The sequence below is a fragment of the Carcharodon carcharias genome, chromosome 20 (assembly GCF_017639515.1).
Source record: "Carcharodon carcharias isolate sCarCar2 chromosome 20, sCarCar2.pri, whole genome shotgun sequence".
NCBI lineage: Eukaryota > Metazoa > Chordata > Chondrichthyes > Lamniformes > Lamnidae > Carcharodon > Carcharodon carcharias.
The window spans coordinates 31,840,855-31,857,082 of record NC_054486.1 but is presented as its reverse complement, the minus strand read 5'-3'; the positions used below and the strand labels follow the sequence as shown (position 1 = coordinate 31,857,082).

Here is a 16,228-nt window from a genome sequence, read left to right as displayed (position 1 = left end):
TAGAACAATTGAAGAGAAACTGTTTCCAGTGGCAGACGGGTCAGTAATCAGAGGGCACAGATTTAAGTTGTATGGTAGAAGAACCAGATGCGACATGAGGTAACTTCTGCAGTGACTGAATGTGTGACAGTGGCAGATGTAATACTAAATTTAAAAAGAGAATTGTATAAGTATGCGAAGGTTAAGTCTTTACAGAGTTGTAGGGAAAGAGCAGGGTAGTGGGAATAAATGGATATCTCTTTCAAAGAGCTGACAAAGGCATGATGGACTGAAAATGGCCTCCTTTTGTGTTGTATGATTTATGATTCTATATGCTTAATTACCCAACCCCTGGGATCAATATGCGAATGCTGACTCTTGGGATTATTGTCTCAATACCCAACCCCTGGCATTAACGTTCTAATGTACTGAAATGCCTGAATATTTCTGTAACTGATTAAAGATACAAAGCTTTGCTTCAAAACTGAAGTTGTTGATCTTTTACAGGTGCTACTTGGTTGCACACGCCACTATTTATGCCAAAGAACAAGAAGTTATATGAGGGTAGTGAAGGAGCCTATTTCATGGACCACAGTGGCATGCTGATCATGCTGCCCCATGACCTCAGGGTAAGTTGTGTAATATGCATTGACAGCATTAGTCACCCTGCGTGCATGTCATGTGATTGGTTTTGGCGAGGGGCACTGAACAGCAGTAACACTCCATGGGCAGAATTTTTTGTCCCGTGGGCGGGTGCGCTCCCGACCTGATCAGGCGTATAATAGTGTGCGATGACGTCGGGCGAGGGTCCTGATGTTATCGTGTGCACTCACCATCTTTCGGTTGGCAGGCATGTGCAAGGGTCGGAAGCGTGCCCGCTGATAATTAAGAGGCCTTTTTAGGCCCTTAAACAAGTAATTCATTTGTATTTTTTGCTGCCCACTCAGCTGTTTGGTTGGTGGGCGGGCGAATAGCCAGGAGGCCTTTGCATTTTTTGAGAAACCTCATCTACGGGCAGGATAAGGTTTCCAATGGTAAATAAAAAAAACAATTTTTTTTTAACATGTCCCTCTTCATGTGAGTGAATCAATGTGAGGGATATGTTTATATCATTTGTAAAATCGTTATTGTTCATTTGAAAATTCTTCAGCTCTCTGAGGCAGCTCTGTGCCATCAGGCAGCATTCTGTGTGCACTCCCCTGTGCATGTGCAGACGTCAGTGATCGTGCTCCTCCTGCCCACACTCCGGCAGCTGAGGCTCTCAGCGTGCGTTTCATGCTGGCTGGCTGTTCATTAGCCAGCCTGCGTGAAATTGTAGTTGGAGTTCAATCGCGGGCAGTGGTCCATTTTGCGGCCGTTCCCAGGCCCGCCCGATGAAGGGAAAATCCTGCCTCATGTTTGTTGCGTCCTCCTGAACTAATAGTGATTCAGCCTGTCCTGAGTTAGGTGCAATTGTATTAATTAATGCTTTCCAGCGCTGTTCTTTGAATTATTTCATTGTATGTAATCGGAAGTTTAAAAAAAAATTCACTTTCAAAAAAATGCTTTTTAAAAAAATGAATAAAGTTAATTATTTTGCAATTCTGAAATTTAGCTACGCTAAAGCCAAGAGTCAATGTTGTGTATGCATCTCTTTTTTCTCCCTTTTCTTTAGGTGCCTTTTGCGAGGTTTGTGGCAAGAAACAACATCACCAGTTTAAAAAGGTGAGCAGATACAGTAACTGGCTGCTGTAATGGCACAGTTAGTGAAGGCATTGTCTATTTGAGGTTGAAGGCCATGTTAGTTTCACAGTTTGTGTCGAGTTGATTGACCTTGGTTGTGGTGACATACTTGGCCTTTGTACCATTTCAATTAAGGAGAGGCAAAACCGACCATTGTTTCCTTTGCTGATTGCTATCCAGTGATCCATACTTGAAAGTGCTTGTGTGAGCAGGTCAAGTGATGATAGGATCAGGCTGAGTTGTGATGAGTTAAACAGTTAAATAATCTACTAGAATATACTGTCTAGGTTCACATAATGAGTCACTGTCTGGTGGTACAGGGAGTTTCATGGGGTTTTGGGATTTGCGTGGTGGCCGCGGTGCCAGAAGGGCAGGGGTGGAGTGTGCCTTCAGGAGAATGGGGAGAAAACAATTAAAATATCTTGTTGGATCAGATCTATATAAACACTGGGCTGTGGACTGAATTCCAGTGCAGAGATACCACCTGATGATACAGTGGTCAAATATCTACTTCTGGCTAATTGACTTTTCCTCTTGCTAACTGGTGGTTGGATTACAATCCGATGCAGGGCAGATGTCATTCAAATCTGAGTGAGAAGTAACCCCACAGCTCCATCTATTGAATCCGTGGTACAGTGTGCCAATGAGATATGTCACAAGGTGCCCGTAATTTGTCTCACAGCAAGTTTTGGTTTTGGTGCCATAGTGAGGGAAGGGTGGACAGCAGGTCAGTTGAAGACACTATTGTCCTGCCCTGTAGAGGATTGACCAAAGTCTCAATTCAGCTCACCTGCCCACAGCATGAGTCGGGGTGTTGTGTAGATCAACAAAAATGGGAACCTGTAATGCAGGTGAGTTTAGTGTCATAGTAGAATAACTCCTTTGGATAAAATCAAAGTACTGCAGATACTGGAAATCTGAAACAAAAACAAAAATTGCTGGAAAACTCAGCAGGTCTGACAGCATCTGTGGAGAGGAAGACAGGGTGAGAAAAAGAGAGATTTATTTCTGATGAAGAGTCATACAGACTCGAAATGTTAACTCTGTCTTCCTCTCCACAGATGCTGTCAGACCTGCTAAGTTTTTCCAACAATTTTTGTTTTTGTTAACTCCTTTGGATCTGAGTTTGAACATATCCCTGGATTGATGGGATGGAAGTTTCCTCTTGCTTTAAGGATATTATGTAAAATGAGTTTGGCCTATGCACATGGTTTGATTGAGCCTCGTTCTTAATAGACATAAAAAAAACATTCTATAGTTCAGTTTGGCAGAAACTGACATTAAATTGGGAATCTAGGAGGCCATAACTATCACATGGAGGCTCTATCTCTTGGCTCAGTATGATGCTGTTTTGAGATTGAAGTAAACATGAGCTGAATTTGACCAAGAGTGCTTAATAGGGCAGTGTAGAGGGAATTTTATTTCTTAACTATCCTGTCCCTGAGATGGGTGTGGCTGATGGTTATAATGTACAGAGAACATTGCCCTGCATCTAATATGTGCTAGAACTGACAAGGTGCCTGATAGAGCTTTACTTTGTAGCTAACCCATTCTGGAGTATATGATGGGGAAATTTAGAAAGAGCTTTACTCATGCTTAATATTAACATACAAAGTGGTGATCCCCTGTTTTATTTAAAAACCTCTTCTGGTTGTCTTAACCGCCTTACCCTTCTTTCTCATCACTAACAGCAATTGTGAGAAATTCATTGATTTCTTTGTCACCAAGATTGAAAACAGCTGCTTCTTCATCTGCCTCCCTTCTCTGAGCATAGGAAACTAAACTTCCTTTCCCATCTCCCCACGTGCCCTCTCCAAGCTCACCTTGTGCATGAGACCCAGCACTCGTATCCTCTTGACTTTATTTCCACTAAACTCCTGACCACCCAATTTTCCTTCCTGGCTTCCATGTTAGATGTCATTACTATCAGTGTTCTCTCCTCAGGTTCTGTCCCTCTTTCCTTCAAATATACCGACTTCACCCCTTTCCACAAAAACCCAACTCTTGATGCCATAGTCCTTGTAAACCACTTCTCCATCTCCAACTTCCTTTTCCTATTCAAAGTCCTTGAACATGCTGTTGCTTCTCAAATTTGTGCCCATCTTGGAACTCATGTTTGAACCCCTCCATTCAGGTTTCTGCACCTGCCAGGATACTGAAACAACTTTTATCAAAGTCACAAATGACATCCAATGTTATTATAACAAAAGCAAACTTTCCCTCCTTGTCCTTCTTGATCAGCCTTTGACACAGTTGATCATACCGTCCTCCTCCATCGCCTCGCTGTCATCCAGCTGTGTGGAAGTGTACCTACTCACCTGGTTACATTCTTATTCAGCTAATCATAGCCATAGAATTGCCATCAATGTCTTCTCTTCTCATTCTTGCACCATTACCTCTGGTTTACATGCTATCCCTCAGTGACCTCATCCAAAAACACGTCAGTTTCCACACTGAAGACACCCAGCTTTACCTCACCACCACTTCTTCTCTTGACATCTCCACTGTCTCTGAATTGTCAGACTACTTGTCTGACATCCAGTACTGGATGAGCAAAAATTTGGTTAAGTTAAACATTGGGAGGTTGAAGCCATATTCTTTAGTACATGTCACAAATTGCTTCCTCGCTATTGAACTCGTTCCCTTCATTGCCCACTGAGATTGAACCAGACTGTTTGCAACCTTGGTGTCACATTTCACCCGGCGATGAGCTTTCAACAATATATCTGCACTGAGAAAACTTATTTCCACCTCTGTAACATCACCAAGCTCTGTCCCTCCCTCAGTCCTTCTGCTGCTGAAACCCTCATCCTTGGCTTTATCTCCCGACTTGACCTTTCCAGTGCATTCCTGGCCAACCTCCCACTTTCTACCCTCTGTAAACATGAGGCATCCAAAGCTCTGCTGCCAGTACTATAACTTGCACAAAATCCTGTGCACCCATCACCACTGTATTCTTGTCCTACACTATCTTGATTTTTAAAATTTTCATCCTTATTTTCAAATCCCTCCATGTCTTCATCCCTCCCTGTAACCTACTCCAGCCCTACAAACATCCAAGATATCTGCGTTAGTCTAATTCCAGCTTTTTCAGCATCCCCAATATTAATTGCCCCAATGTTGTAAACCATGGCTTCAGTTGCCTGGGCCCTAAACTCTGGAATCCTCTCCCTAAACCTCTCCACCTCTCTACCTGGTTTCGTCCTATAAGACACTCTGTAAAACTATTTACCAAGCTTTTGGGCAACTGCCCTAATATCGCCTTATGTGACAATATAAATACAAGTATCGTCATTACCCATTTGATCTGTTCCTTGTTCATAGATACTGCATTGAACGGGTATTCAGACCCCGAAAGCTGGACCGCTGTCACCCTAGAGAACTCTTAGAATGTGCATTTGACATTGTCACGCCAATTACAAACAACTTGTTGCCAGATGCAGAGGTGATCCACACCATTGTCGAAATTATTCAGGAATTTCCTGTTCTGCAGGTGGGGAGTTAGTCCATATATTGTTAACCAGTTCCATCCAATACAATACTTTCTTCTTATCTTTTAGGAGTGAAGGATTTGCAGTTCAGATTCATAGTTTATAGTAACATCCAAATGACTGGGATATTATCCATGATTTATTTGGCTATCATGTGGTCATATTCTCCTTTTGAGAGATTGTTGCATTTATTTGTTTACAGAAGCGAAACTACAGAATCCATCTGAACCACACTAGCCTGTTGAGGGCAGTGATTCTACACTGTGGGATACCAGAGGACAAACTCCAGCAGGTGTGCAACATCCTGTGTGATTCTATGGTGAGTTCTGTTGAGCTGCTTAAATTGCCTCTGTAGTTGAAGATACCAAAACTCTGTTCCTGGATGTTTTGTGTTTTAATCCTGATACCATTGTAAACACTACCAGTCAGCTCTGAAATATACAGCACAGGGAACAAAAACTGTTTTTGGTTTCTTCTTATTCCTATGTGAATTTTGTACTCCTCAAGTAAATAGCATGAAGTCGAGCTCGCCAGAATACTCCTAAATAGAGTACTTACTAAACTCGGAGGATTTGGTGAGTGAGGGTGTTTTAAGGGTTGATCTCTTTCTAAAATCTAGTCAAGTTTTGTGTTTAGTAGCTAACTTAACTTTAACTTGTAGTTTCTTTCAGTCTTAGTCAGTGGTAAACAAGCTGCCTGCTGGTGACAGCTGCACAGTTAGTTAATTAGATAAAAACAAAAAACTGCGGATGCTGGAAATCTAAAACAAAAACATGAAATTACCTGGAAAAACTCAGCAGGTCTGGCAGCATTGGCGGAGAAGAAAAGAGTTGACGTTTTGAGTCCTCATGACCCTTCAACAGAACTGAGTGAATATTAGGAGAGGGTGAAATATAAGCTGGTTTAAGGTTGGGGGGGGGCGGGGGGGATGTTGTGGTTGTAGGGACAAGCAAGCAGTGATAGGAGCAGTTCAAAACATGTCACAGACAAAAGAACAAAGAGGTGTTGAAGTTGGTGATATTATCTAAACGAATGTGCTAATTAAGAATGGATGGCAGGACACTCAAGGTACAGCTCTAGTGGGGGTGGGATGGAAAGACTAACAGGGCATAAAAAATTTAAAAATAATGGAAATAGGTGGGAAAAGAAAAATCTATATAAATTATTGGAAAAAACAAAAGGAAAGGGGAAGAAACGGAAAGGGGGTGGGGATGGAGAAGGGAGTTCAAGATCTAAAGTTGTTGAATTCAATATTCAGTCCAGAAGGCTGTAAAGTGCCTAGTTGGAAGATGAGGTGCTGTTCCTCCAGTTTGCGTTGAGCTTCACTGGAGCAATGCAGCAAGCCAAGGACAGACATGTGGGCAAGAGAGCAGGGTGGAGTGTTAAAATGGCAAGCGACAGGGAGGTTTGGGTCTTTCTTGCAGACAGACTGCAGGTGTTCTGCAAAGCGGTCGCCCAGTTTACCTTTGGTCTCTCCAATGTAGAGGAGACTGCATTGGGAGCAACGAATGCAGTAGACTAAGTTAGGGGAAATGCAAGTGAAATGTTGCTTCACTTGAAAGGAGTGTTTGGGCCCTTGGATGGTGAGGAGAGAGGAAGTGAAGGGGCAGGTGTTGCATCTTTTGCGTGGGCATGGGGAGGTGCCATAGGTGGGGGTTGAGGGGTGATGGAGGAGTGGACCAGGATGTCCCGGAGGGAACAATCCCTACGGAATGCCGCCGGGGGGGTGAGGGGAAGATGTGTTTGGTGGTGGCATCATGCTGGAGTTGGCGGAAATGGCGGAGGATGATCCTTTGAATGTGGAGGCTGGTGGGATGATAAGTGAGGACAAGGGGTCCCTATCGTGTTTCTGGGAGGGAGGAGAAGGCGTGAGGGCAGATGCGCAGGAGATGGGCCGGATGGGATGGAGTCCTTCCAGGAAGCGGGGTGTGAGGAGCTGTAGTTGAGGTAGCTGTGGGAGTCGGTAAGCTTGTAATGGATATTGGTGGACAGTCTATCACCAGAAATTGAGACAGAGAGGTCAAGGAAGGGAAGGGAAGCATCAGAGATGGACCATGTGAAAGTGATGGAGGGGTGGATATTGGAAGCAAAATTAATAAATTTTTCCAGGTCCCGACGAGAGCGTGAAGCAGCACCAACGTAATCATCGATATACCGGAGAAGGAGTTGTGGGAGGGGGCCAGAGTAGGACTGGAACAAGGAATGTTCCACATACCCCATAAAGAGACAGGCATAGCTGGGGCCCACGGAACTCATTTCTCGTTATCTTGACTCCCTTCTCTCTCACACGTGTCCAGTCCCTTCCCACCTACGTCCATGATTCCTCTGACACCTTACGTCACATCAACAATTTCCAGTTCCCTGGGCCCAACCGCTTCCTCTTCACCATGGACGTCCAATCCCTCTACACCTCCATCCCCATCAGAATCGTCTGAGGGCCCTTAGCTTCTTCCTTGAACAGAGGCCTGAACAATCCCCGTCCACCACTACTCTCCTCCACCAAGTTCTGGCTGAACTTGTTCTCACACTGAACAATTTCTCCTTTAACTCCTCTCACTTCCTTCAAATAAAAGGTGTGGCTGTGGGTACCTGCATGGGCCCCAGCTATGCCTGTCTCTTTATGGGGTATGTGGAACATTCCTTGTTCCAGTCCTACTCCAGCCCCCTCCCACAACTCTTTCTCCGGTACATCGATGATTACGTTGGTGCTGCTTCATGCTCTCGTGGGGACCTGGAAAAATGTATTAATTTTGCTTCCAATATCCACCCCTCCATCACTTTCACATGGTCCATCTCTGACACTTCCCTTCCCTTCCTTGACCTCTCTGTCTCAATTTCTGGTGATAGACTGTCCACCAATATCCATTACAAGCCTACCGACTCCCACGGCTACCTCGACTACTGCTCCTCCACACCCCGCTTCCTGTAAGGACTCCATCCCATTCTCTCAGTTCCTTCGCCTCCGTCACATCTGTTCCGATGATGCTACCTTCAAAAACAGTTCCTCTGACATGTCCTCCTTCTTCCTTAACCGAGGTTTTCCACCCACGGTCGTTGACAGGGCCCTCAACCGTGTCCGGCCCATCTCCCGCGCATCTGCTCTCACGCTTTCTCCTCCCTCCCAGAAACATGAAAGGGTCCCCCTTGTCCTCACTTATCATCCCACCAGACTCTGCATTCAATGGATCATCCTCTGCCATTTCCGCCAACTCCAGCATGATGCCACCACCAAACACATCTTCCCTTCACCCCCCCTGACAGCATTCTGTAGGGATTGTTCCCTCCGGGACACCCTGGTCCACTCCTCCATCACCCCCTACTCCTCAACCCCCACCTATGGCACCTCCCCATGCCCACGCAAAAGATGCAACACCTGCCCCTTCACTTCCTCTCTCCTCACCGTCCAAGGGCCCAAACACTCCTTTCAAGTGAAGCAACATTTCACTTGCATTTCCCCTAACTTAGTCTACTGCATTCGTTGCTCCCAATGCAGTCTCCTCTACATTGGAGAGACCAAATGTAAACTGGGCGACCGCTTTGCAGAACACCTGCGATCTGTCTGCAAGAAAGACCCAAACCTCCCTGTCGCTTGCCATTTTAACACTCCACCCTGCTCTTTTGTCCACATGTCTGCTTGCTGCATTGTTCCAATGAAGCCCAACGCAAACTGGAGGAACAGCATCTCATCTTCCGACCAGGCACTTTACAGCCTTCCGGACTGAATATTGAATTCAGCGACTTTAGATCTTGAACTCCCTCCTCCATCCCCACCCCTTTTCCGTTTCTTCCCCCTTCCTTTTGTTTTTTCCAATAATTTATATAGATTTTTCTTTTCCCACCTATTTCCATTGTTTTTAAATTTTATATGCCCTGTTAGTCTTTCCACCCCACCCCTACTAGAGCTGTACCTTGAGCCATCCATTCTTAATTAGCACATTCGTTTAGATAATATCACCACCTTCAACACCTCTTTGTTCTTTTGTTTGTGACACCTTTTGATTATCTGCTGCTATCACTGCTTGCTTGTCCCTACAACCACACCCCCCCACCTTAAACAGTTTATATTTCACCCCTCTCCTAATATTCACTCAGTTCTGTTGAAGGGTCATGAGGACTTGAAATGTCAACTCTTTTCTTCTCCGCTGATGCTGCCAGACCTGCTGAGTTTTTCCAGGTAATCCTGTTTCAGTTAGTTAATTAGATGGCTAGTTAGAAATGGTTCCCTGGACAGCATTATCTGACTCTGGTCTTCGGACTGGCTGTGGTCTTTGGAATTCCAGTTATTTTAAACACAGGAGGTTTTGCTTATGCACAAATTAAATAGCACAAAGTCCAGTTCAGTGGAGTACTGCTAGAGAGAGCACTTACTTAACCTGGGGGGTTTGGTGAGTGAAGGAATTTGGTGCAGTGAGGGAAGGGATGCTGTTCTGGTCTTTGTAGTTTGAAAGATGGAACTGGAAGCCTGAGAGCTGAAGTCCAGAGGGTTTAAAGAGGTATACAGCTAGTTGATTGGTTGGTGAGCTTTAAGGTTTTTTTTTTTCCCTAAACTAGGACATTAGTTTAAACTAGAACTGGGCAAGAATAAGTATTGAATTAAATTTATAGCTTAACTAGTTAAATTACTTGATATAGCTGGAAATAATTGTTGAATAGGGAATTTAATTAGTTAAATAAATAAGGCTATTCTAAGATATGACTGAGTGGGTTGTATGCCTGGACTGCAAAATGTGGGAGTTTGTGGATGGCGAGACTGTCCAGAGCAAACACTTCTGCAGCAGTCATTGAGCTGGAGAGACTCTGACAGATAGAGGAGGGGGAGGAGTCACATCCCAGGGGAAAACACATGTTCAGGAAAGGGAGGGTGTGACTGATTGGCGGCTTGATAGCAGGGATTTCGGAAAGGCCGAGAAGAAGGTCCTGCAGGCACTCATCCTGTCCAACAGGTACAATATGTTCACTACCTGTGAGGACAAGGCGATAGAGTGCAGGGCGGACAGCCACACCACAGACCAAGGCACCATGGCTTAGAAGGCTGTCCGAGGAAGTGGAGAGCAGAATAGAAATGTTGGAGTAACAGTGAACATAATTAGTGTGATAGATAATGTCCTCCACAGCCAAGAATAAGAATCCCAAAGGGTGTGTTGCTTACCTAGTGTCATGGTAAGGGATATCTCACGGCAGGTGGAGAGGAACTTGGAAAGGGAAGAGGTTAATCCTGTTGTTGGGTGGAACAAACAAGAGGGAAGAGTTCCTATTGAAAGAGTTTCAGGAACTAGGCTATTAATTAAAAAACAGGACCTTGAGGATAATAGTATTTGGATTATTGCCAGAGGTACGTGCAAATTGGCATAGGAGCAGACAGACCAGGAGAAAAACCATGTGGCTGGTGTGGGAAAGTGGGGTTCTTTTTCATGGGACACTGGTTCAAGTTCTGGGACAGGAATGGGCTGCATTGACGGGATGTACTTCACCTGTACCAGGATGGGATCTGTGTCCTGGTGGAAAGGGTAAATAGGTGGAAAAAGCTTTAAACTAGGTAGTGGGGGGAAGGGAGAAGGGATCTACAGGAAATGTAAGCAGTCTAATATAAAGAAAACAGGCTGGGAGAACATAGGAAAGAATAAAGAAAGGAGGACAATCATAGCAAGGGAATAAATAGACTTATAGAACTGGAGACTAAAAAGGTGGTTAAACATAAAGCGAGAGAAGTCCAATTAAAATGTGTTAAAATGATTGTACAGCAATGTACACAGTGTGAGTAAGGTGAGAGGAGCCAGACATAATAGGGATTACTGAGACATGGCTACAGAAAAATCAGGACTCAAATTTAAACATTGTAGGGTATAACAGATTTAGAAAAGGTCAAGACAGAAAACGGGGAGGTGAAGTAGCTGTACTTCTTTTGGATAACATAATGGCAGTAGAGAAAAGGGACTCAGCTATTTGCAAGAGAATAAGGGAATACATATTGGATAGAGATAAAAGATAATTGATGCACCATCACACTTGTGGGTCTTGTCTACAGACCACCTGGAGGAAGAAATATGCAGACAAATTAGAGAATTAAGTAGAAAAACATAGAATAAAAATCATGGGCGATTTCGACTACCCTGATATTAATTGGACAGAAAAGATAGGTAAAAGGATAAGCAAATGGTGTTCCTACAATGTGTACAGGGATCCTTTCTAACCCAATATGTTAAAAACCCAATAAGAGAAAATTCGCTATTGGATCTAGTAATGGGGAATGAACCAGACAGGTAAAAGAAGAAAAAGCAGGGAAACATCTAGGCAATAGTGACTATAATGTAATGCACTTTAAGATGATGATAGAGAAGGACATAAAGATGCGATAGCCAAGTTAATAGATTGGAGAAAAACTGATTTTGAGGAGCTTAAAATAGAGCATAGGAAAATGAACTGGGCAACTACAGTGGCAAACAACAATGTAGAACAACTATGGGAATCATTTAAAATGGTGTTCAGCAGGGCACAGGAAATGTATATGCTGCCACAAGAAAAGAAACTAAATACTGGTGAGATTCCATGAATGACTAAAGACATAAGGGAACAATTGAGGGTTAGAAGGAAGGCATACGTTGAATGTAAAGGCAGCAGAGGAGTGCAGGATAAGAGAGAATACAAAGACATTAGGAGAGAAGTCAAAAAAAACAATTAGGAAGGCAAAGAGAAACTATGAAATTAAGTTATCAAGGCATATAAAACAAAATAGTAAAATATTTTGCAGGCACATCAACAAAAAGGAAGGCTATGAAGGGAATAGGACCATTAAATGATAGATGGGATAATACTACGGGTACTGGTAGAGAGATAGCAGAAGTAGTAAATAATGGTTTTGCTTCGGTATTTGGTAGAGATGACATTGAATGATGAGATGAGCAATGAGATAAGTGCATTTAATACAAAAAAAGTGGGATGTATTGAATAAACTAAACAAGCTTGGGCATTAAAGCCTCTGGTCTGGATGGATTTTATCCATATGTTTTAAAAGAATCAAGGGAAAAGATAGCATTTTTAATACTAAGATAAAAGCAAAATACTGCGGATGCTGGAAATCTGAAACAAAAATTGCTGTAAAAACTCAGCAGGTCTGATAGCATCTGTGGAGAGAAAGACAAGAGTTAAAGTTTCGAGTCCGTATGACTGTTCCTCAGAACTAAAGAGAAATAGAAATTTGGTGAAATATAAGCTGTTTAAGGGGGGTTGGACAGGTGACGCTGCATAGAGGTCCAGTGATAGGTGGAGGCAAAGGAGAGATTGCAAAAGGTGTCATAAACAAAAGGCCAAAGGGATGTTGATGATGGTGATATTAGTTAAAGAATGTGCTAATGGTGACATTAAGGATAGAAAGCAAGATAAGCAAGTGACAGATGGGGGCCCTAGTTGGGGGGTGGGGGGGGGGGGGAGTTCGAAATAGGCTAAAAGGTAGAGATAAATGGAAATAAATTTAAAAAATAATAATAGAAATAGGTGGGAAAAGAAAAAAAATATATAAAAAGAATAATTAAATAAATAAAAATAATAAATAAAATATTCCAGCAATAGTACTGAAGAATTGTGCTCCAGAACTTGCTGCGCCCCCTAGCCAAGCTGTTCCCAGTACAGCAACAACACTGGCATCTACCTGGCAATGTGGAAGATTACCCAGGTATGTCCTATACACAAAAAGCAGGACAAATCCAACCCGGCAATTACTGCCCCATCAGTCTACTCTCGATCATCAGTAAAGTAATGGAAGGAGTCATCAACTGTACTGTCAAGAAGCACTTGCTTAGAAATAACCTGCTCACTGACGCTCAGTTTGGGTTCAGCCAGGGCCACTCAGCTCCTGACCTCATTACAGCCTTGGTTCAAACATGGACAAAAGAGCTGAACTCCCGAGGTGAGAGTGACTGCCCTTGACATCAAGGCTGCATTTGACCGAAAGTGGCATCAAGGAGCCCTAGCAAAACTGGAGTCAATGGGAATCATGGGGAAAATTCTCTGCTGGTTGGAGTCATACCTAGCACAAAAGAAGATGGTTGTGGTTCTTGGAGGTCAGTCATCTCAAGCTCCAGGACATCAATGCAGGAGTTCCCCAGAGTAGTGTTCTAAGCCCAACCATCTTCAGCTGCTTCATCAATGACCTTCCTTCCATCATAAGGTCAGAAGTGGGGATGTTCGCTGATGATTGCATAATGTTCAATATCATTTACGACTCCTGAGATACTGAAGCAGTCCATGTCCAAATGCAGCAAGACCTGGACAATATCCAGGCTTGGGCTGACAAGTGGCAAGTAACATTCATGCCCACAAGTGTCAGGCAGTGACCATCTCCAACAGGAGAGAATCCAACCATCGCCCCTTGATGTTCAATGGCATTACAACCACTGAATCCCCCACTATCAACATCCTGAGGGTTACCATTGACCAGAAAGTGAACTGGACTATCCATATAAATACTGTGGCTACAAGAGCAGGTCAGAGGCCAGGAATCCTGCGACAAGTAACTCACCTCCTGACTCCCCAAAGCCTGTCCGCCATCTACAAGGCACAGGTTAGGAGTGTGATGGAATATTCTCCACTTGCTGGATGAGTGCAGCTTCAACGACACTGAAGAAGTTTGACACCATCCAGGACAAAGCTTGATTGGTATGGCACCCACAAACATTCATTCCCCCCACCACAGATGTACAGTAGCAACAGTGTGTACCATCTATAGGATGCATTGCAGGAATGCACCTTCGACAGTACCCTCCAAACCCACAACCACTACCATCTAGAAGGACAAGGGCAACAGATAGATGGGAACACCAACATCTGGAAATTCCCTTCAAAGTCACTTACCATCCTGACTTGGAAATATATCGCTGTCCTTTCACTGTCGCTGGGTCAAAACCCTGGAACACATTCCCAACAGCACTGTGGGTGTATCCATACTACATGGACTGCAGTGGTTCAAAAAGGCAGCTCACCACCACCTTCTCAAGGGCAGCTAGGGATGGGCAATAAATGCTGGCCCAGCCAGCGAAGCCCACACCCATGAATGAATAAAAAAAAATAGAAATACACCTAGAAATGAGAAATATAATAATGAATAGTGAGCATGGATTTGAAAAGAGAAAGTCTTACTTGACCGACTTATTGAATTTTTTTGAGGCAGTAACAGAGAGGTTAGACAATGGTAATATATTAGATGTAATTTATCTGGATTTTCAAAAGGTCTTTGATAATAGACTAATGAATAAGGTCAGAGAATGTGGATTCAGGGGACAAATGGCAGAATGGATTACTAACTGACTTCATGACAGAAAGCAGAGAGTAGGAGTCAATGTTCAGAGTGGCAGAGTTAGCTATTGATGGTGACAGAAGGTGGGAAGTGGTGTTCCATAAGGATCAGTGTTCTGATCACTGCTGTTCACAATTTGCAGTAACAATTTGGACCTTGGAATCAAAAATATAATTTCTAAATTTGTAAACGACACCAAGTTGGGGATGATAGTAAATACAGAGGAGGACTGCAACAAATTACAGAAGGGCATTAATAAACTTGCAGAATGGACAAATAATTGGCAAATGAAATTCAACACAGGTAAAGGTGACGTAGCACATTTTGGTAGTAAGAATGCGGGGGTCACTTATTACTTGGAAGGCACAAGTCTAGGTGGGATAGAGGAACATAAGAATCTCAGTGTACAAATACATCAATCACTAAAAGGCGTCTTTGGTTAGAAAGGCCATTTTTAAAAAAAAGCAAACCAAGCACTAGTTTTATTTCCAGAGGATAGGATTGTAAAGTAAGGAAGTTATGCTAAATGTGTGTCAAAACCTGGTTGGGCCACACTTAAGAACTGTGTGCAGTTCTGGTCACCAGATAATAAAAAAGATATAGAGGCACTGGAACGATTGCAGAGAAATGTGTGGGTATATGGAGGTCTTTAAAATTATGCAAGGTTTTGATAGAGTGGAGATGGAGAGAATGTTTCCTCTAGAGCATAACTAGAGGCCATCAGTATAAGATAGTCAGTGAGAAATCCAATAGGGTATTCAGAAGAAACTTGTTTAGGTAAAGAATTTGGAAATTGTTACCACAGGGAGTGGTTGAAGTGAATTTTGTAGATGCGTTTAGGGAAACTAGACAAGCATATGAGGGAAAAGAGAATAGAGGGTCACGATGGTAGATTTAGACGAGAAAAGATGGGAGGAGGCTTGAGTGGAGCATCAACACCAGCATGGACTGGTTGGGCTGAAAGAGCTGTTTCTGGGCCATATACCCTATGTAATTCTATGAAAGTAGTGATAGAGAACCAAATTGCTCTGGTATGGCATATTAAGTATTGAGTAAAGCACCTTTTACTTTGTTACACCCGCATGCCTCAGTCCTACCTTTATTTCTACCTTATTGCGATATGTTTTCATTTACCAAGGCATCCATTCTGTGACTCCACTGAGTGGAATTTGCAACTTTGTGCTGAATAAAGGATCTTTTTGTGTTTGGAGTCCACATCCACTGGTACCTGACTGAGACTGCACAAACTCATTTCACATAGGATTTTCACAGCCACTGGGAGAGACTCTTATCTGAATAGCCTAAGCTATAAACAGATTCTGGAATGACAACCTGCTGAGCATCCAGTTCTCCCATTTTTGTTCAAAAAAGAAAAATGTGCAGTGTAATTAAAAGTACACATTCAGACTCTGGTTTTGCACCTATGTTGGTTGAGAGTTCTGGCACCACATTACTGAATTTAGCCAATAATAAAATTACAGTCTGCACAGATCCCGGGACTTGTTAACGTCTCAGTCTCCTGATTCATCTATAAAAATTCTAGATTGCCACTACCCCCACATCTGACTGTGCTGCTCCATTCCTGTAACAACAGTGATGCTGTGAGGAACTTGCCTCACAGGTAACCTGAAATTGTCCAGGAGATTTATCCGGTGATCAAAATCCCTGAAGATCAAAGGGTTGTGTAAGTTCATGTGACTTGACTTTCATTTCATATCTGTTGTATTTCAGTGGTGCTTACTTAAAG

The 16,228-nt window shown here is 43.2% G+C and overlaps 1 protein-coding gene across 7 annotated transcripts in view; it reads left to right on the top strand.

The window, feature by feature from the left end:
• The window catches only part of eif2ak4 (eukaryotic translation initiation factor 2 alpha kinase 4), a 160,777-nt gene that overhangs the window by 115,687 nt on the left and 28,862 nt on the right, over positions 1 to 16,228 (top strand). For all 7 annotated transcript variants that reach the window (XM_041213972.1, XM_041213966.1, XM_041213967.1 and 4 more), the window contains 4 exons: positions 487 to 608; positions 1,634 to 1,683; positions 5,026 to 5,194; positions 5,395 to 5,511. In XM_041213972.1, coding sequence (XP_041069906.1) covers positions 487 to 608; positions 1,634 to 1,683; positions 5,026 to 5,194; positions 5,395 to 5,511 — 458 coding nt within the window. The remainder of the gene's footprint in view (positions 1 to 486; positions 609 to 1,633; positions 1,684 to 5,025; positions 5,195 to 5,394; positions 5,512 to 16,228) is intronic.